Here is a 21,780-nt window from a genome sequence, read left to right as displayed (position 1 = left end):
TCCCTGAATCATCTGAGCATCTGTGTCACATTTGTCTGTACAATTCCTCATATTAGAACTTGTGCCTCTTGAAGCCAGACACTATCATATTCAAGTCAGTACTCAGCAGCAGGCCCAACATCCGCTATTCTGCAAAATAGGAATTTGATCAATAGCTGCAAAATTGAACTGGTTTAAAAACATATATACAGTGGCTTTCCATAGAGAGCATGTTATATTATCAGGCACACCGGAAACTATTACTGCCTATCCTCTCTCAGGCACTTTGCTGAGCTCTGGGAACAGCGCTGTGACTAAGACCGAAGAGGCCTCTGCTGTCAGGGTGTTACACCCAATCAGAAGAGAAAGGCGTTGTACACAAAACTGCAAACATTATGTAGGTAATCACAAGTCTATCGATGCCATGAAGGCACTAAATGCAACAACATGAAAAAAAATACTGTATATTGGTACTTTTTTTCCATTTATTTTTTTTATTTCATTCCATTTGTTTGAAGGGTACAACATTTTAAGTTGTATCTCCTAACAAAATACCTATACATCAGTATTACTTAACTTTTATATCTAAACAACACACAGAAATTCCAAAATGACTCTTTCTTTTTTTCAAATGATAACAATGGTTACATTTACCTCAAAAGCACTGGTATAAATGAAAGAATCCTGATTTCCAGCCAACTATCTCTCAGCTTAAGTCTCTAACAACTTGCCTTAAATTAACAGACTTCTCATGACACCTTCCTGCTCAAACTTCTTCAGCTTTTCATTGGCTTCTTATCTCATGAGTATCCTTAAAACTAATCCTTCTGGCCCCTGCCTCTCCAGCCTCATCTACATATCATCCCCCAAGCTTTCTGCTCTAGAGTGCCTCAAAGGCATCCTGCTGGCTCACACTGAGGGTTTGCTTGTCCTTTCTCTTTCCTCACGGAGATGTTCACCCCTCCTACCCCTCCATGGTTCAGGTCTCAACTCAAACCTGATATCCTCAGAGAAACCTTCCTTGGCACCCCATCTAGATCACAATTGCCTATATCCACCTTTCCTTCCTTACATTTATCAGATTTGTAACTTTACATTCATTTGGGGGAGCATTTGATTAATGTTCATCTCTCTTACTAAAATTCTAGGTAGTTTAGAATCAGACCTTTCTAGCTCATGCCTAAATTAGAGCCTGACACATAGTAGGCACTTAAAAGTCATTTGCTGAGTAAATGAATGAATAAAAGCACCACAGTAAATTTTTCTTCATGTTGTCACATCCAGTATGTCTAGACTTGCAAGCCTTGTAAATACCAGGGTAACTTCTCTTAAGGTTAGAATTGATATTCTTCCTCAGAGTACTATCAGAAGAATTAATGCTTACTTACTTAGAAGTGACAATGGAGACAATAAAGGAATTGCCTTTAATACCTAAGGATTATAATTTTCCATTTAAATTAGGTATTGCAATGACAAATAAAAACAAAAGAAAGGAACAGCAACAAAAAGGATGCTCTACCTTCATCGAAGAGAACATGAAAAGTCTTATGCTTTTATCCAAGGTAACTGTGCACACATAGCAGAGGAGGAGAAATAATATGGAAAGCTTGGATTGTTTAGGGGAGCCAACTGTGGCCAGGAATAAGATAATGCTCTACCAAATTTGAATATATACCTCTGCTCCTCCTTTCTTTCTTTTTTAAAATATATTTTTATTGACTTCGGAAAGAGGGAGAGGGAGAGATAGAAACATCAATGAGCAGAGAGAATTACTGATTGGCTATCTCCTGCACACCCCCTACCCATCAAGCCAGCAACCTGGGCATGTGCCCTTTACCGAAATCGAACCTGGGACCCTTTGATCCACAGGCCAACACTCTATGCACTGAGCTAAGCCATCTAGGGCCTCCTTTCTTGCCACATGTACCTGTGTGCCCAATCCCACGCAACATCAAGAAAAAAGTTATGTCTCAGACACAGCATTTCTCACCTAGGAACACTATGTTAAATGAGGATAAAATTTAGTCATAGAATCATACTACTTGAGAACCTAACGAGGTTTATCAATGATTTTATATGACAAATATATGAAAACTATAAATTACATTGGAATGACAAAAGTACATTTCATGTTTCATGGCCTTCATCATAAATATTAACTCATAGATAATAATAAAAGGATAACTACTTTCCTTTCTTGCTGTATGTTATGCAGTTATAACATTACTAACATAAGTATGACAGTAATCTATTAGGTTTCTGAACAAAAAATTCCTTTACTACAGGTAACTGATAGCAATTTTCAATTATAAACATGTTGACAATAATATTCATTTCTTTCTTTATAAATAAAATAAAGATGCAATTGATAATGTCACATTTTTTTATAAAAATAAGATGTATATAACAAATCTTACATCTACTTATTGCTTATGTATTTATACACTTATTTCCTGCACCTTTTGGAGAAGAAAAAGAAAATATCTGCTCATGAGAAGCCAGTGTAGTTGAATGATGCTGACAACTACCTTAGCAGTCATCCTAATGCTCCTCTTAGAAGCCCCCAGGTGTGCTGACAGTCAGTAACTGTCATGTACACACAGATAAACATGCACATTTCTACAATTAGAGCTTCCACATTGTAACGTTGTATAGTCAATTACATCTACACACTGTGGTGATAATAAGTGATTAGATACTTATACAGTATCCATTATGAGGTGATCATTCCAATAAGTCTAGTACCCATCTGCCACCATACCATACATAGTTATTGCAATATTATTGTAAGTCATATAATCTCATTTTTAAAAAATATATGAGGGAATAAAAAGAGAAAATGCCTGGTTTCTTATATAAACAGAAATATAAAATTACTGAGTCATTCATTTACCTGTTCATCTAAAAGTAGGAGCAGCAAGACCTATTTGGCTCTACGTCAGAAATGTCTTCAAAATCCTTTTCTTTTTATTTCCACAGCTTCAATGAGACTCTCACCATCTCTGTCCGAGACTACTATACCAACTCTCACTGACTTTTCTGGTTTTGGTTGCTCCCCAAATCAATCTTTACTCCATGTTGCTACTAGATTATATAGTTCCTAAGTCACTTTCAACCATAACCACTCAAAAGCTTAAGTGTAGTTAAGTACAGAATTATTTGCATGGAATAGGAAACTTACAAACCTGATTCCATCTGTCCTCTCCACTCTCATCCTTTGTCACCTCATCCCTACTCCATTCCTTATAATGTTGCCATTCCCTGAACTCACGTAAGCTCTTTCCATAACTTCTTGACTTTGAAAACTTTGATGTTCCCCCTGCCTAAATGCCCAGGGAGTCTTCTGCTCATCTTTCAGACCCAGCTCAAATAGCACCTCTCCTATGATGCCTTCACAGACCTTTCCGGACAGGAGGTCACTCCCTCTCTGGTGCTCCTATAGCATTTTGCTCACACTTCAATGGACCTGGGCATTCCTAGATTAATATCTATGAGTTTGTCTGTTCACCAAAAATCCCAAAAGTTCATAGTATGTCATAATCTACCACTTTATTGAGGTAGGAACTTGAATTATGTATTGTATTCTAACCAGGCTCCAGCCCTAGGTATTTCAAACACAGAGAATTTAATATGATACAGGAAATTGGTTACATAGATTATGGAAGAGCTAAAAAGTCAAACAGGAGTTAAAGAGGTGATCCAGAAATTTACAGCATCAGAAAACTGCTGCCATCCATTAGACTGGAGCGATACTGGAAGAAGATAGCATTACCAGTGACTGAGGAGCTGGGCTGTGTGACTACAGTAAGATCATGGCAATGGCTTACTAATAGGAGCTGGGACCACGAGGGGCTGGAATTTCTAGGAGGAAAAACGATTGCTGTCAAAGGTAATGCCCAAAGAGAGCCAGAGAGGGAGAAATACCCTGGCTTCTCCCTGCCTCCATTGGCTGAATGTTTCACATGGCAGGCGTTAAGTATTCCAGAAAATGGAGAGTCCTGAAATACATGGCCAAGAAGAAGGCAGACTGGGAAATGACAGGCACACTGTGGGAGGCTGGCGAGCACCACACTAGGCTGCTGCGTGGGCCTTGCTCATCACTGTGTGCGGCCAAGCATGGAAGTGTGTGTATGCATCATGAGTCTTTTGGACTGCAATTATACTTCACGTGTTGGTTTTCCCCATAAGACTCTGAGCTCGACTGCAGAGCTCTTATCTCAATTTGTACCTAGCACAATATTTGACATAGAGTAGGCATTCAATAAACACTGATCCCCTGGATTTAAAACTCAGCATTTCCCCAAGCTTGTTCTGCTGGCCATTAATAAAAACGGGTGCTAATGTATATTTCAGGTGAATAGGACTCTGCCATTCACAAATAAGTTTTTGAAACACAGTATTAAAGTTAAGCTGGTATTTTAGACCATTGGAGCTGCTATACCAAAATACTACAGACTGGGTTGCTTATAAATAACAAGTTTATTTCTCACAGTTCAGGAGATGGCAAGTGAGAAATCAGAGAGTCAGCATGGTTGGGTAGGGGCCCTACTGTGGGTCGCAGACTTCTCATTGTATCCCCTCTGGCAGGAGGGACAAAGATGCTCTCTCAGACTTCTTTTTTTAAAAGTATATTTGTATTTATTTCAGAAAGGGGGGGGAGAGAGAGAGAGAGAGAGAGAGAGAGAGAGAGAGAGAGAGAGAATCATTGAGAAGCATTGATCGGCTGCCTTGATCGGCTGCCTCCTGCATGTCCCCCACTGGGGATCAAGCCCAAAACCCGGGTATGTGCTCTGACCAGGAATCGAACTGTGACCCCTGGTTCATAAGTTGACGCTCAACCACTGAGCCACACCAGCCTAATAGGAGCTGGAACCATGAGGGGCTGGAATTTCTAGGAGGAGAGACAACTGCTGTCAAAGGTAATGCCCAAAAAGAGCTAGAGGGGGAGAAATACCCTGGCTTCTCCCTGCCTCCATTGGCTGAAGGGAGGCATTAATGCATTCATAATGGCTCAATCCTCATGATCACCTAACAAAGTCCTCATCTCCTCATAATATCACATGGGACATTAGGATTTCAAAAAAAATATTTGTGGGGCATACACCATTAAAACATAGCAGCAGCTGATTTCTTATTGCAGAAAATAAACAAAACCCATTCAGGGCTTTTAAAATGTCCTTGAAGAAAGAGATGTGTTATGCAGCATCATTTCAGCCTATATGACTGAAGAATACTATTCCCAAAGACTAACGTTATACAGGGGACTTTAGTTAAGGAGACATTGCTTTATATGTTCACATTTGTAACATTATATTATTTGATATTTGAAATATTTCTGTGAGGTACAGAAGAACAAGGTCACACCTTACAGATAAAAATAGTGTTGCTAATAAATAATTAAAACTAAATAATACATCAAGTAGTAACTGAAAATATAAGATGTTTACTATTCTACTCACTGCAGAACTATAAAAATAAAATATAATAAAGTTCCTGCTTTATTTGAAGAGATCAGACAAGAAAAACAGAGAACCATATAATGAAATTTTATTTTTACCCAACAATATTTTTAAAATATATTTTATTGATTTTTTACAGAGAGGAAGGGAGAGGGATAGAGAGTTAGAAACATTGATCAGCTGCCTCCTCCACACCTCCTACTGGGGATGTGCCCGCAACCAAGGTACCTGCCCTTGACCGGAATTGAACCTGGGACCTTTCAGTCCCCAGGCCAACACTCTATTCACTGAGCCAAACCAGTTAGGGCTACCCAACAGTATTTTAATATATGTTTTAATATATCAAGGTATCTGGTGTTGTCTGATTATTAAAAATGAGACAAATGAAAGGAAAATTACTTACTGAACTTGTAAGCAGATCAGTTCTGAAGCTTACATTACAGTTTGAGCTTCATGAACTCTAAGAGCAAATCACTAATCGGTATGAGGTCTACCATATTAAGAAAGGCTAATGAGCCCTGGGTTTGGCTCAGCAGGCCTGTGGACCAAAGGGTCCCAGGTTCGATTCCGGTCAAGGGCACATATCTTGGTTGCAGGCTGCTCCCCGATCCAAGCCCTGGTCAGGGCTCATGCAGGAGGCAACCAATCGATGTGCTTCTCTCTCACATCAATGTTTCTCTGTGTCTTTCCCTCTCTCTTCCACTCTTCCTAAAAATCAATGGAAACGTATCCTCGGGTGAGGATTAACAAAAAAATAAAAAAGAAAAAGAAAAGCTAATGAGATTCCCCAATAATGAGTCAGCAATATCAATGTGTCAGAACTGGGACAAAGTTACTCCAACCTCGTGATCTTCTAAAAATAATCATTCAAAAGTCCCTGGGAATTCGGTAGACTCCATTAGAATGATCTAGCTAGAACTTTGTTTTTATCATAATATTTTATTGATCAAGACTTTCAACATTTCTAAAGAGAGATACAAGGTCCTTGGTTTTGTTATTTAAGAAGAGTGTCCTCTGGAATTAACATTATGTTTATCCTTAACAAAGTATTATTACAAAGGCTTCTAACGAAGTATTTACACTAGAAAACTTGCCCAGCATGTAACAGTGAAAGATAAAATTCTTCTGTTAAATAATTTTTAAAAGACAGAATATTTGCTTTGGTCAGATGTGTTGGCATACTCCTCTAAAGGCCTCTCTACTACACATAACATTATGAACACTAACCTGTAATGTATGTATTTATTTCTTGAGAACTGGCAAATGTTGGTAGATCATATTATTCCAAGTGGTCCTATTGTACTACAAACAGAAACTGAATGCCAAAGAAACATTAAAAATGTCATGTTCAGAGACCTATTATCATAATGGTCAGAAATTCTGAATTCTACATATAATCCAATGTGGAATTTCAATTAACATTTATTTATGGTGATAATATTCACAGCTCAACCAGTAACTCTCTAAAATTCAGTGTTCTCAGCCGTAAAGAAAAAAATTTACCTGCCTCCCTGGGGTGAAATGAGAACTGAGTGTTCCACAGATGAGTGGTCCCATTGGTGTGCTGGGCTCAAATAAGTTAGAAAAACACTTAATACTACACTTAATAAACAGTATACCCTACCCGTCCCCCCAGGAGATTGGTAATAGGCATCAACAAACTAAAGGCTCTGTGTCTTCTGTTGTAATGAAATCTATTAAATTCTATAACCAAATGTTTCTCAAATGTATGTTTCCAAAACTGTTTTGCTTTTCCCTGTTAATGCCTACTGGTACACTACAGAACGTATTTGAGGGTGATACCTTTAAGAGGACAAAAATATGAACTTTGATGACACTCAAAGTAAAACTCTTGAACTTGATGCTATTATTCTTTATGGTTATAACCAACTAGAGCCTCAGAGGAAGACTGCCCCCCACAAAATCTGCAGCCGTTGGGGTCAGGGTAGCCCTTGAATATGGAAGGGGGTCCACAGGGCTGCAGGCAGAAGGAGACTCTAGATATTAACCCAAAGCTGGGCTGGGCCCAGAAAGGCAGCCTGAAGTTCTGTCCCGGCTACGCAGAGCCAGGGGGAAAAGACACATGCAGAGTCGCGTGCAGAGACATGCTCAGAGACGTGGGCAAAGCCAGGGTAGAGAGGCCTTTTAGCCCCGGATATTAAGACAGAAACACTGCCACCCAGGGACTGTATCAGAAATTGACTCTTGTGTGTAAATACAACTAAAGGCACGCTGAGAACCAAAGAGAGCAGAGAGTTCCCGCCTGCTTGAAAACAGTGTTGTGGCTTACAACACAGAGGAGCAGTGGATAACAGGGAACTTCAATACTGTGCTGACTACCTGCAAGGAAACAGATGTGCCAAGCAGAACAGTGGAGGAAGTGAACAACCTTCACTACTTCACATTTTTATTTTTTATCTTTTACTTAAGAAACTAATTTTTTTCTCTCACTTGATTTTACCTTGTTTTTTATATTTTTGTTTGTAACTGTTATTATTACTACTATTATTTTACCCTTTTTTAAAGTTTTTTAATGTTATTTTTTCCTTATTTTATTTTATTTTGGGATTAGTATTATACATTCTATTTTTATTTTCCCTTTAGTATTATTTTACTCTATCTCAATTTTTACTTTATGCCAAAACTCTCTTCCTCACTTTTCCTCTTTTTTGTTTCTCTTACCTGTTCCTGCTTTAGATTTTCTCTACCCTTTCTTTTTACTCCCTGTTAAAAATTGATCTTACTCATATATCTAATTTCCTCTCCCCTGCTCCAAGCCCATACATACTTCTCTCTTCTCTTTCTACACTATCCAAATTCTTTTTTTTTTTTGCCTTTATTTTTCTTTCTGTCTTGTTGTTTGTTTGATTATTTTTTATTATTGGTTAGTATTTCTTTCTTTTTTTTTTTTTTTTTGCTTCTGTTTTTCCTCTCGTCGCTTGTTCTCTTTTTCTACTAGTAGCTTAACTAATTCCAATCACAAACTCAGGCCTTGTTGTGTTGTATTTTGTGCCTTTAAGTCAACGCAGGAGAGAAAGCTACATAACCAGAAACCCTGAGAGGAGCGATCATGGGAAGACAAAGAAACAGCCTGCATACAAAAGGAAAGGAGGAATCACCAGAAAAGGAAGTAAATTAAATGGAGGTAAGCAATTTGACAGGGAAAGAATTCACAGCAATGGTCATAAGGTTGCTGAAAAGGATGGAAGACAAATTCAACAATATGTGTAATAACCAAGAGGAAATGAAGAAGAACCAAGAAGAAATGAAAAATGACATAGCTTCTGTAAAGAACTCAATAGAAAGCATCAACAGTTGACTAGAAGCGGAGGACCGCATCAGTGAGTTAGAAGACAAGGTAGGAAAAAATATCCAAGCAGAGCAGCATCTAGAAAAAAAATTTAAAAAACAGGAGGAGAGCCTAAGGGAATTTGGGAAAACACAAAATGAAACAACATCTGCATAATAGAGGTTCCAGAAGGAGAGGAAACTGAGCAAGGCATAGAAAACCTGTTTGAAGAAATAATGACAGAAAACTTCCCTGATATCAGGAAGAAAAAATTCACACAAGTCCAAGAAGCTCACAGAGTCCCAAACAAGATGAACCCCAAAAGATCGACACCAAGACACATTATAATTAAATTGGCAAACACCAATGACAAAGAAACGTAAAGGCTGCCAGAGAGAGACAGAAAGGGACCTACAAAGGATCTCCCATCAGACTATCAACTGATTTCTCAACAAAAACACATCAGGCCAGAAGGGAATGGAATGAAATATACAAAGTCATGCAAAGGAAGGGAATGAATCCAAGAATACTGTACCCAGCAAGGCTATCAATCAAAACTGAGGGTGAAATCAGGAGCTTCACAGACAAAAAAGGACTAAGGGAGTTTATCACCACCAAACCAGTAATGCAAGAAATGCTAAAGGGTCTTCTGTAAAAAGAAGACATAGGAAGCGAAGAAGAAACACAGGATAAGAATAAAAATGGTGAAAAACAAGTACCTATCAATAATAACTTTAAATGTAAATGGATTAAATGCCCCAATCAAAAGACACAGGGTAGCTGAATGGATAAGAAAAGATGACCCATATATCTGCTGTCTACAGGAAACCCACCTTAGAATAAAGGACTCACACAGACTGGTGGTGAAGGGATGGGAAAAGGGTTTTCAGATGAATGGAAATGAAGAAAAAAGCTGGGTAACAATATTTATATCTGACAAATTAGACCTCAAAGTGAAGGCCATAACAAAAGATAAAGAAGGCCACTTCATAATACTAAAGGGAGTAATTCGACAAGAGGATACAACTCTGGTAAACATATATGCACCCAATGCAGGAGCACCCAAATACATAAAAATAAATAAATAAATAAATTAATTAATTAAAAAAAAAACTTCTGGAGGATATCAAGGGAGAGATTGACAGCAATATAGTTATAGTAGGGGACTTGAATACCGCACTAACACCACTAGACAAATCCTCTAAACAAAAAGATCAGCAAAGAAACATCAATACTAAATGACTCACTAGATCAGATGGAATTAATTGACATCTTCAGAACTTTCCACTCCAAAACCACAGAATATATATTCTTCTCAAGTGCACATGGGTCATTTTCAAAGTTAGACCACATATTGGGGCACAGGCAAAGCCTCTTCAAATTCAAGAAGATAGAAATCATATCAAGAATCTTCTCAGATCACAATGGCATAAAACTAGAAATCGACTATAATAAAAACAATCCAAAAAAATCAAACACCTGAAGGCTAAATAGCATGCTATTAAACAATTATTGGGCTACCAAAGAGTTCAAAGAAGAAATAAAAAGCATCATGGCAACAAACAACAATGAATACACAACAACCCTAAATCTATGAGACACAGCAAAAGCAGTCTTGAGAGGGAATTTCATAGCTCTGCAGGCCTATCTCAAAAAACAAGAAAAGATGGTAATAAATTATCTAACCCTACAACTCAAAGAGTTAGAAAGAGAGCAACAAGAAAAGCCCAGTGTAAGCAGAAGGAAGGAAATAATAAAGATCAGAGTGGAGATAAATGACATAGAGACCCCCCCCAAAAAAATGATACAAAAGATCAACAAAACCAAGAGCTGGTTCTTTGAGAGGATAAACAGGATAAATGAATCTCTAGCCAGGTTCGCCAAGAAGCAAAGAGAGAGGATGCAAATAAACAAAATCAGAAATGAAAGAGGCAAAGTAACAACCCATCCCACAGAAATACAAACAATTATGAAAAAATATTACGAACAACTCTATTCCAACAAAATAGACAACCTAGATCAAATGGACATATTCTTAGAAAAATACAAGCTGCCAAAACTCAAGAAGAATAAAAAAACTTGAATAGGCCAATAACTACCAAAGAAGTTGAAGCAGCAATAAAATATCTTCCAGCAAACAAAAGCCCTGGTCCAGACGGCTTTACAGGGGAGTTCTACCAAGCATTTAAAAAGAACTAAAACCTATCCTCCTCAGACTATTCCAAAAAATTCAAGAGGAAGGCACACTTCCAAGCTCTTTCTATGAAACCAGCATTACCCTTATTCCAAAACCAGATAAAGACACCACACAAAAAAAAGAGAACTATAGACCAATATCCTTAATGAACATAGATGCTAAAATCCTCAACAAAATTCTAGCAAATCAGATTGAGTATTACATTAGAAAGATCATACACCATGACCAAGTGGGATTTATTCTGGGGATTCAAGGATGGTACAATATCTGCAAATCAGTAAATGTGATACATCACATAAACTGAGAGGCAAAAATCACATGATCATATCAATCGATGCATAAAAAGCATTTGACAAAATCCAACACCCATTATTGATAAAAACTCTCAGCAAAGTGGGAGTAGAGGGATCATACCTCAACATATTAAAAGCCATATATGACAAACCCAGACAACATCATACTCAATGGGTAAAAACTAAACTCATTTCCCCTAAGAACAGGAACAAGACAGGGAGGCCCACTTTCACCACTCCTGTTCGATATGGTACTGGAAGTGCTAGCCATAACGATCAGACAAGATGAAGAAATAAAAGGCATCCAAATTGGAAAAGAAGAATTAAAACTGTTCTTATTCACAGATTACATGATAATATACATAGAAAACCCCAAAGACTCCATCAAAAAAGTACTGGACCTAATAAATGAATTTGGCAATGTAGTAAGATACAAAATTAACACCCAGAAATCTATGGACTTTTTATACACTAACTAAGAGGCCTGGTGCATGAATTCGTGCACTGATGGGGTCCCTCTGAGTGGCCTGCAGGGATCGGGTCGGAACCCGCAGTCCAACGCCAGTTGCAGCTCCTACCTGCCGCTCCCACTCATCCTGGCCCCACTGTGCCTGTCACGGGCTCACGCCCAATCAGTCCTGATTGGGAGAGGCTTGTGCTGCCACAGCAGTGCTTGCCAGCCATGAGCACTGCATCTGGTGCCCTCCCAAGGGGAGTGGCCTGCGGGATCAGGCTAAAACCGGCTCTCTGACATCCCCTGAGGGGTCCTGGATTGCAAGAGGGTGCAGGCCAGGCTGAGGGACCCCACCAGTGCATGATCGGGTCAGGGAGGGACCGCGGGAGGGCTCCAGGGCATGTCCGGCCCATCTCGCTCAGTCCCAATTGGCCGGATCCCAGCAGCAAGCTAACCTACCAGTCAAAGCATCTGCCCCCTGGTGGTCAGTGCAAGCCATAGTGAGCGGTTGAGCAGCCTTAGCATATCATGAGCATATTATGCTTTGATTTGTTGTTCAGTTGTTCAGCCATGCATTCTATTTGCATATTACTCTTTTATTATATAGGATAATGAACTCACAGAAAGAGAAGGGGGAAAAAAATCCCATTTACCATTGCACCAAAAAAATTAAGATACCTAGGAATAAACTTACTAAGGATGTGAAAGACCTGTACTCAGAAAACTACAGGACATTGAAAAAAGGGATAGAGGAAGACATAAACAAATGGAAGAACATGCCATGTTCATGGATTGTCAGAATCAACATCATTAAAATGTCCATACTACCCAAAGCAATCTACAGATTCAATGAGATTTCCATTAAAATATTAATGGCATATTTCAAAGATTTAGAACAAACTCTCCAAAAATTCATCTGAAATACCAAACGACCCCGAATAGCCATAGCAATCCTGAGAAAGAAGAACAAAGTTTGAGGGATCACAATACCAGATATCAAGCTATATTACAATGCCACCGTACTCAAAACTGCATGGTATTGGCACAAGAACAGACATATAGACCAATGGAACAGAACAGAGGACCCAGAAATCAATTCAAGCCATTATGCTCAATTAATATTTGACAAAGGAGGCAAGAGCATACAATGGAGTCAAGACAGTCTCTTCAATAAATGGTGCTGGGAAATTTGGTTAGATAAATGCAAAAAAAAAAAAAATGAAACTAGATCACCAACTTACACCATACACAAAAACAAACTCAAAATGACTAAAGGAGTTAAATGTAAGACGGGAAACCATAAAAATCCTACAAGACTGCATAGGCAGCAAAATAGCAGACATATGTCGTAGCAATATCTTAATAGACACAGGCCCTAGGGCAATGGAGACTAAGGAGACTAAGCTGGCAGTTGGACATCCCCCAAGGGGTACTGGACTGCGAGAGGGTGCAGGCCAGGCTGAGGGACCCCCTGAGTGCACAAATTTTTGTGCACCAGGCCTCTAGTTGATAATAAACAGGAACAAGCTTGAGATGGGTAGTGCAGTAGTGTGAGCAGGGTCTTGCCAACATTTCTCAAAATGTGGTCGGTGGACCACCTGTGTCCAGAACCCATGAGGAGTTTGTTAAAAGTGCTTCTTGTGGGCCTTGGACTCCCTACTTGGAATAAACTCTCAGGTGACTTTTAGACCCACTAGAGAGTTAAAAGAATATTGTATTGAATTTTGATATCAATTATTCATATGGGGAACTTGGAAGCTTCATAGGAAAGTCTGAAAAACTTTCCAAATTAAGGCTTAAAACAGTTCTTCTGGGAAAAGTATGCAAAAAAGTAAAACTGGACAATGACTTCTTGAAAATTTAATTTTAAAACATTATTAGATACAACTATATAAAGTTTGATGTTTCAGATTTTATAAGAGATCAGTTAAATGATTGGTGTCCTGTCTTTAAGAAATCCAGAGCCAGAGTAGATGTTGTGTGTGGCATTCATTGCTGGTTGTCTGCACTGTATCTCCCTGTCACTTCTTCCTCGTTGGCAAGACCCTGCTCACACTACTGCACTACCCATCTCAAGCTTGTTCCTGTTTATTATCAACTAGAGGCCTGGTGCACAAAAATTCATGAACTCGGGGGGTCCCTCAGCCCAGCCTGCACCCTCTCGCAGTCCAGGACCCCTCAGGGGATGTCCACCTGCCAGCTTAGGCCCACTCCCTGGGGGATCAGGACTAAGCTGGCAGTCAGACATCCCTCTGGCAGCCAGGGAGCCCTTGGGGGATGTCTGACTGACGGCCTAGCTGCAGTTGGACATCCTTAGTGCTGCTGAGAGGCGAAAGAGGCTCCCACCACGGCCGCTGTGCTCGCAGCCGTCAGCCCAGCTTGTGGCTGAGCGGAGTTCCCCCTGTGGGAGTACACTGACCACCAGGGGGCAGTTCCTGCGTTGAGCTTCTGCCCCCTGGTGGTCAGTGTGCGTCATAGCGACTGGTCATTCCCGGGAGTCAATTTGCATATTACCCTTTTATTATATAGGATTATTATATAGGATGTAATGTGGGACATCTGATTGTGATGGCAGGTGTGATTTGTGGCCCTAGAAAGTACTGCTATTCAACAAGAGTGCAACATCTTCCCAAGAGATGTTTAAGACCAGGTCAAAGCTGGTTTAAGTAACGTATCATCCTGCCTAGCAGCAGAAGCTCAGACTGGCTGATTCCTAATGCCTTACTGACCTAACCATTCTGCTTTTCCAAGACATACATGGCTTTACAGAGTTGGACAAAGGCTGTCTTGGCCGGACTCTGTGGTCTTCATGTCTTTCAGTTAGTAATTCCTTACTGAAAATCCACTGCATGAAAACTCCAGAGGATACACTAAGGTCTTGTTTTAAGTTCTCCATCTATAGAATCTTGTTTCTGGTAAAGGATAATTGTAAATGAAAGGATATATATATATATATATATATACACACACACATATATATATGTGTGTGTGTATTATATGTACATATTGCATAATGCATATATAATAATTATAATATGTATATAATATGTATTAAGAGAGAGAACGCCAGGAAAACAACTTTCTGTGACAAGAACAAGGAGAGATGGAATGAGGATGTGCTCAGACAACACTAAATTATAGAGGTGAGTCTTTTTATAGTCCAATTAAGGAGGTTTATATCAGATCATGATACATCTAAACTTTAAGTTCATCTACCAGAAGTCACATTTTTAAAAACACGAAATGGTTAACTTAAAACAAGATTATTAAGATGTGTTCTCGGAACCAGCTTTATCTGGGAACTTATTAGAAATACAAATTATCAGTCCCCCGCCAAACCTACTGAACCAGAAATTCCTGGGTGGGCCCCCAAAATCTGTGTTTTACAAAGTCCCATGGGTGATTCTGATGCATACTAAAGTTTGAGAACCACTGGCTTAGATCTCAAGACAACCTTAAGTTGTAGGTTACAGGGAGATGAATGAAATATCTATAAGATGTAATTTAAAGTAAACCCCAAACTGGCCCAAGAAATGCCTGGCTTTCTTAAAATTAGAGCAACTCCAGTTAAGACACTGTCACTATTAAGCTACTATGCTCATTAATATGCCAACACTTATCATTTATATTGTTCCTCAGCTGTCACTTGACAAAGAACCTGGGTATGAAGGAAAGCAGAATGTGGCATATATCATATGACAGGTCGGGTTTAAAGTGGAGTGAAGGAAGGGGAGTCCCAAGCCCTTATCCCAAAGGGGTGAAAGACAGGCCCAGGTGAAAGCCTGTACTGAGGGAATCCTAGAAAGGCAAGGATACTTTCAGCAGACAGAGAAAAGGCTGCTCAGAGAAACCCTTCGTCATCATTCTGTCTTGAGCAGCACTTCACTATCAATTAATTGAGGAGATGGTCTCCCGTGGCCTGTGAGGACAGAACAGTTTTTAAATGGGAAAGATAGTTGTTTGCTACTGATTAGTATTCTACACCCATTTTATAAATATATGTGACTCACATTCAAACTAAATGTGGATTACTCCAAATCTGCATTACATACAGCACCAGCAGTTTCCTAAGATGAAAACTATAAATTCAGATACCAACATTTGCAAGAACTTAGTTAATATGTCTTTATACTGTTCTTACATGTTTCATTTACAGAGCACATATTTTACTAACACATACATGAAAAAGTTTGATATTAACTTTTTAAAACTCTGTTACAGTACTTAATGACTACAGCAATATTTAAAAGCAAATAATTTTATATTCAACAAACAAAAAAATTAAAGCTTCTATTTTCTCATAGCACATTTCCACACTATACAAAGGTTAGCATTTTTGTTATCTTATATTTCTCAAAGGCTTTCTACATGCCTTTTAAAAACTCAGTTAAGGCCCTGGCCGGTGTGGCTTAGTTAGTTGGGTGTCATCCTGTACACCAGAGGTTGCCAGTTTGATTCCCAGTCAGGGCACATGCCCGGGTTGCAGGCTCAATCCCTAGTAGGGAGTGTGTAGGAGGCAGCCAGTTGATGTCTTGCTCTCCCATCAATGTCTCTCTCTCTCTCTCTCCACTCCCTTCTTCTCTCTCTAAAAATCAATTTTAAAAATCTTAAAAAAACAAAAACACAACTCTTAAGGGTAAAACTCAATTCAGACTTGCTTTTGAAAATTATGACAAAAAAATGACTTCAAATATTAGATGGAGATGGTGGCAAAGTTTATGTTCAAGTTACCACAGGAAAAGCTGAAGTCATTGGTTCTTTGAAGTATTCCTCCTATAGGTAGCAAATGCCCATGTACAACAGTCTCTTTTTGTGTTGTTCTATCAGCTGACAGGTGACATTTTAACCTCTAATCAACCATAGCAAGATTATTCAAAATTAAGGTTGACATTTTGTCCTTTAACTAGTTCCAAAGTACTGCAGGGGTTTTACTGCCTGAAGTTACACCATATGTGCAAACTCTCAACACAGCAGGCAGGGTTAAGCAGGATGCCTCTGTACTTCACCATGTGTCTGCTTCCTGTGTTTTTGGAACAACCCTAACTTTAGCTAAACATAACCCTCTCGGTGAACCATTTTTAGTAAGAGAATCCGCCTTATAGGAGAGTATGTTGAATATATTTCTGAAGCATTGCCATCTGTGGAACTCATAGAACTCACTGGTTTGGTATTTTGCATAAAATAAAATTACTTACCACTTAAGTGTTTATGAATAAAAATCCAGACAATTATGAAATAAACAACAGGAGGAATTCTTTTTGAAGTATTTTTGCGTTTGTCACCTGGTTTACCATTAAATGATAGCAATCATGGCAGATTTTCCCAAAGCCTTTTCCATAATTCAAGTTATTTTTTAATTCTAAATTTACTATTATTTGGGTAATAGGATGTATTTACCTACTTGTGCTCTGAAGAGGTTCAATTCAGAAAAACTCTCTGAGGTTTTATATTCAGAATTTTTTTTGCCAGATATGAAAAATATATATGAAAAATGAGAGAATGCCAACTGCTAGTAATAAACTATTTCCTTAGCTTAATGTCAGTAACACTTACCAAGCCAGAGTTCATGAAAAGAAAATCTAAAGAGAAAAACCAGTACCTTTTAAATATATATGTAACTTCCACAATGGTCTTTCTTGAGTTTTTCTGTTATGTAAAACGTTTAGCTCTATATAATCCAAAAAAATCTATACATAGTTTAGAGAGGGAAGCATAAAATCTCATGGGTCTCAGATTCACTTTCTGTTGCCTTCTTTCATTGTATGTTTAAAGATAATCAATAAAAAATTATTTCTCTTTGTAAGCATTTTCCTGTTCTGCCAGATATAATAGCAGTTCCTGCCCTAAAATGAAGGGGGGGGGGGGGGGCGGGGGAGAAGAGTAATATTTACCATAAGAGGAGAAAAAGAAACTGCCTTAGCACTTTTCCTGAGCCAAGTGAAACAAAAACATCAAAGCAAGTTTAATCTTAATGAAAGATATTTAAATACTCCTGGCATTAGTTTTATTCTTAAAATCCGTGGTATCATGTTTTCAAACTCTGGATTTATATTGCAACTTTCAACAATAAACTCTTTCTGTTTCCTAATAGTTTTACTTTATTTACTTTATTTCTGTATGAATATACATATCACATGCAAGACTTTGGTCAATGTTGAACACTGAAGCAATAAAGAAAGGAGAGTTAAGGCCCCCAAATTGCCTTCTAGAACAGAGTGAGATGCAAAACCACAGAGAAAAAAACAGATGAAAACAAAAGTTATATCTGGTAAGGAAATAAAGAACTGCAAATAACTCTATCTCTTGTTTTAAAACACAAAACTTTTTGCCACTTGCATTTTTTAGAACAAGAATTTTCTTACTTAAACATTACTTGAAAGTTTTATATTAAAAATCTAAAATAATCTGTTGGGGTTTCTCCAATAAGTAGACTCTATCTCAGAACTATCAACTTTTAATTGCTTTTTTCCAGGATTTTCACAAAACTCTGTAAGGAAACGCCAAATGAAATAGTAACAGACTCTTACTTCATAATGAAGTTACAAATACATTTTACATATTTTCCTGGCTTTTTCCCTTCACTCTGCATTATCTATGATAGTTGTCATATTTCACCAGGGCAGATTATAAATCAGACAAGTTCAGCCTTTCAGGTTGAAAAATGGAGGTGAAAGGCACAGCGAAAAATATATAAAGTATAATTAAAACCATATGACCAGAGATATTGAAGCAGTACTTGTTGGAGGAAACCCAAGTAAAAATCAAACCTGTTCTGGTGTTAGTGACATTATCCAGTCCATTTGGGACAAGTAGACATCATTTGCTAAATTTTTTTTTTTTCTTAACAGCAAGAGTACCCAGGGAAATGAAATCCAAACAAGATAGTTACAGACAGCTATAGCTATCTTTGTAGACTAGTGAAATTCATAGTTCTTAATGCAAAACTGGTATCTTATTTAAAACAGTAATCACTTATTTAGAAATATAGTTTAAGATTGGGTAAGGGTAATTTTACCAAAGAGTATTAAAAGACTTATGATGACAATGCGGAATCAAAAACATTTCTACTTTTCTATGATGTCTTCTTGATTAAAGACCTGAGGATTCCAGTAAGACACAGATAATCTAATTGCTCACTATTGAACATGGAGAGTGAGAAGTGATGGAATGCAAACTGTCTCCCCTACTACATTATAAACGACCTAAATGTTATTGCCTCACAGAGGTGGTACTTAGCAGGCTAATGATTTATATATGTCTAAGGATGTACAGAAATTTAAGAACTCCCCAAGTTGTAAAGCAATTCCAGTAAAAACCTCTGACTTTGGTAATCTAGCACCAAAGCCATTTCATGTCTATTTCTCGAGAGCATTCCAAGTGTCAATTATAATAATCTCAATAGACAACCGGAACATAATTTTCAATATGACTTTGGGATTCCAGTAAACAGCTCAAGTGGAGCAAGTCACTTACCCCCCAGAAACTGAATTCCTCCAGCCACTCTTCCCACTGTTCGGGAGATGAGCTCCGACACACAGCAACCCATGAGAGCGGTGAGAGCCACCAGGAGGAGGAGGCCACAGCCCAGGCCTGTCACGATGGTACAGATCCTCCATTCTGCACTGGGGATGCCCTGGAAAGAGGCATAGCGCCCACATTCTTCCACCATCACCATCATCTGCCGGCTCTCATCATGCACAGGATATGAGCACCTCCGGAAAGTACCGAAGGACACAGGCTTGCCCAGTTGGGATCCCCAGAGCCAGTAAGGCATAAAGAACCCCACGCAGGAGGTAGCAGCACAAAGAAACGAGAGCAAAGCCCAGATCACCCCAGTACACGTCAGGCTGGATGCCATCTTTCTCCAGGTAGGGCACTGAGGACCCAAAGGGCTGCGAGAGTAAGTGAAGGTGTGAAACCACCAGGTATTGGGACCACAGGCAATCCACAGTTCTGTAATGGGGAGTGTCTATGAACAGAATGGATCTTCAGCCTTACTGGGCCTCAACTTCCCATCCTCCGTAGTAAGGGTGATGATCCCTGGTAAAACAATAAGAAATATTGAGAGTTTAATGTTTTTTAGTGAAATAGATAATAACATCAATTCAGTTGGCCTACAACTTTTAATTAATAAATACTCAAACTTGCCTCAAGACTTCAAAAGTGGGAAGTCTCTGCATGAGCCCAAACAAAATGATTAGAATAAATTTCACAATTCCAGAGCACCATAAATTCACCAAACTTTATAGACTGTCTAGACACAGAATGGATGGAGCTAATAGGCACTCCCAGTGCTCGTTCAATAGCACCTGTGAATCCCTTCAATCTTAACTATCCTCTCCTGGAGTAAGTGAAAGAAAGCCAGTGTATGACTTATTCTCATCTCTGCAATTTTGATTCATTGGTTCCAATAAAATTTTTGGAACTATCTCTCCAGTTCAATGATTGTCCGTGTCTAATCTGAAAAGTAACCCATACCTTCTAGTACTCTACAGCCAACCCCAGTTATTCAAATAGTTCCACAAGCATTTGACTACCACCCCTGCTTCTGTTTCAAAAAGTGTTCCCGAACCATTTCCCACACTTTCCATAAAGAAACAAATGCAGAAGCCCAAAGCCCATGCACCCCGGAGTTCCATTTCCAGAACTCTCAACTCCGGCGTTCAGAGTCCACAGCAAATGCCCCCTTCCCTCACCTCTTCTCTTTCCCAAGCCTCGCCCCTGCGGCTTCCTCTCCACCCCGCAGCCCCTTGTACAGTCCAGTGTGTCACTAAGGGGAAGCTCCGGCTACTATATATTTTTTTTTTAATCTTGTCAACTGTGGCCAGAATCAGCGTTAACGACTAAAGTTGTCTGCCTGGGCCATGAGGCTGGGAAAGGCGAATGGGGGGTGCCACAGGGGGCGGAGGGCCATCATCTAGAGCTGGGGTAAAGCCAAGGCAAGCCCATAATCAGCCCCTGCCGTGTCCCCACTCCCCCACCCCCACCCCTGAAGACACAGAAGATCCCTGAATCCAAAGAGAGGGAGCGAGGCGTTTTCCAGCCGGCCTCCGAAGGGAGGGGACCAGGATGGGAAGGCAGCAACGCCCCGAGGCGGACGCCAGCAGCCGACGCGGCGGGTCGGGGGAGCCCAGCCGACAGCCCCGCTCGGGAAGTCCGGAGCCGGGGAGCAGCGCAACTCCGGCGCCCGGGGGCCAGGGGGCCGCGGAGGGAAAGCGGCGGAGCCCACGCCCCGGGGCGGCCGAGCCCTTCACTCACACGGCTGGCGGGCGGCGGCCACCTTCTCCCCGGGCCGGGGCGCGCACACAACTTGCTGTCTTTCCCGGGCGGAACATCCACAGCCAAGGAGACCGTTCTTCCTTCTTCGCCGCGGCCCCTAAAGCCACGGAGAGCCCGGGCCGGACTTGGGAGGAGGAGCCGGGCCGGCGCCGGAGGCTGCCCGGGAGGACGGGCTGCGCCGCCACCAGTGGAGCCCGCGCTCCCCGCGGGTCTCGGGCGGGGGTTCGCACGCAGATGCACAGACCGCTCCTTGGCAGGCGAGGCACGCAGCGCCTCCGCCCCCCGCGGCCCGGCCCTCCTCCTGCTCCCGCTCCCGCTCCCGCCCCCGCGCGCCCCGCGGACCCGGAGCGGGCAGACCCGGAGCGGGCGCGGTCGGCGGGGACCAGGCGCGCGGGGCGCGGAAGGGCGCACCCCTCTGTGCGCGGGGGTCCAAGCCCATCTCTTGGGGTGGCTTTCGCGGCTCCCCCAGCCCCGAGCCTCCTCCTGCTCTCCCCTCATTGTGACTCTTCCCAAAGGGAGAGCGGTGGAGGCAGACGGACCGAGAAGTAGGGGGGAAAGTTGCTTGTCTTTTGGGGAGCTCGGTGGGGGCCACGGAAGACGAGACACGTTTCCTGTTTGCTTTGGTAGGGCTGGTATTCGGGATTTAAGCTCCGGTTGTAGATGAGAATGGGGGCCTTAAAGACTGGGTAAATTGGCCCCTTTGAGCTTTGAGGACGCTCTTGGGATGTGGTCACTTGGGAAGTGGGTGAACAATGTGGACCTGGGAATGAGGAATGAATAGGAGAGTCCAAGGCTCAGGCCGTCTCTGTAGGCTAGCCGGGCAGGAGGCT

At 40.6% G+C, this 21,780-nt stretch overlaps 1 protein-coding gene across 1 annotated transcript in view; it reads right to left on the bottom strand.

Moving 5' to 3' along the window:
- The window catches only part of LHFPL6 (LHFPL tetraspan subfamily member 6), a 266,078-nt gene extending 244,824 nt beyond the window's left edge, over window positions 1-21,254 (bottom strand). Inside the window, exons 1-2 of the mRNA XM_079778710.1 lie at window positions 20,930-21,254; window positions 19,145-19,711 (exon numbers count right to left, since the gene is read on the bottom strand). Of these exons, the coding sequence (XP_079634836.1) occupies window positions 19,145-19,529 (385 nt within the window). The 5' untranslated portion in view covers window positions 19,530-19,711; window positions 20,930-21,254. The remainder of the gene's footprint in view (window positions 1-19,144; window positions 19,712-20,929) is intronic.
- Window positions 21,255-21,780: the final 526 nt, after the last annotated feature.

Source organism: Cnephaeus nilssonii (assembly GCF_951640355.1).
Source record: "Cnephaeus nilssonii genome assembly, chromosome: 8".
Taxonomy (NCBI): domain Eukaryota; kingdom Metazoa; phylum Chordata; class Mammalia; order Chiroptera; family Vespertilionidae; genus Cnephaeus; species Cnephaeus nilssonii.
Note: the sequence above shows the minus strand (reverse complement) of the source record. Positions and strands in the feature narration are given on the sequence as shown.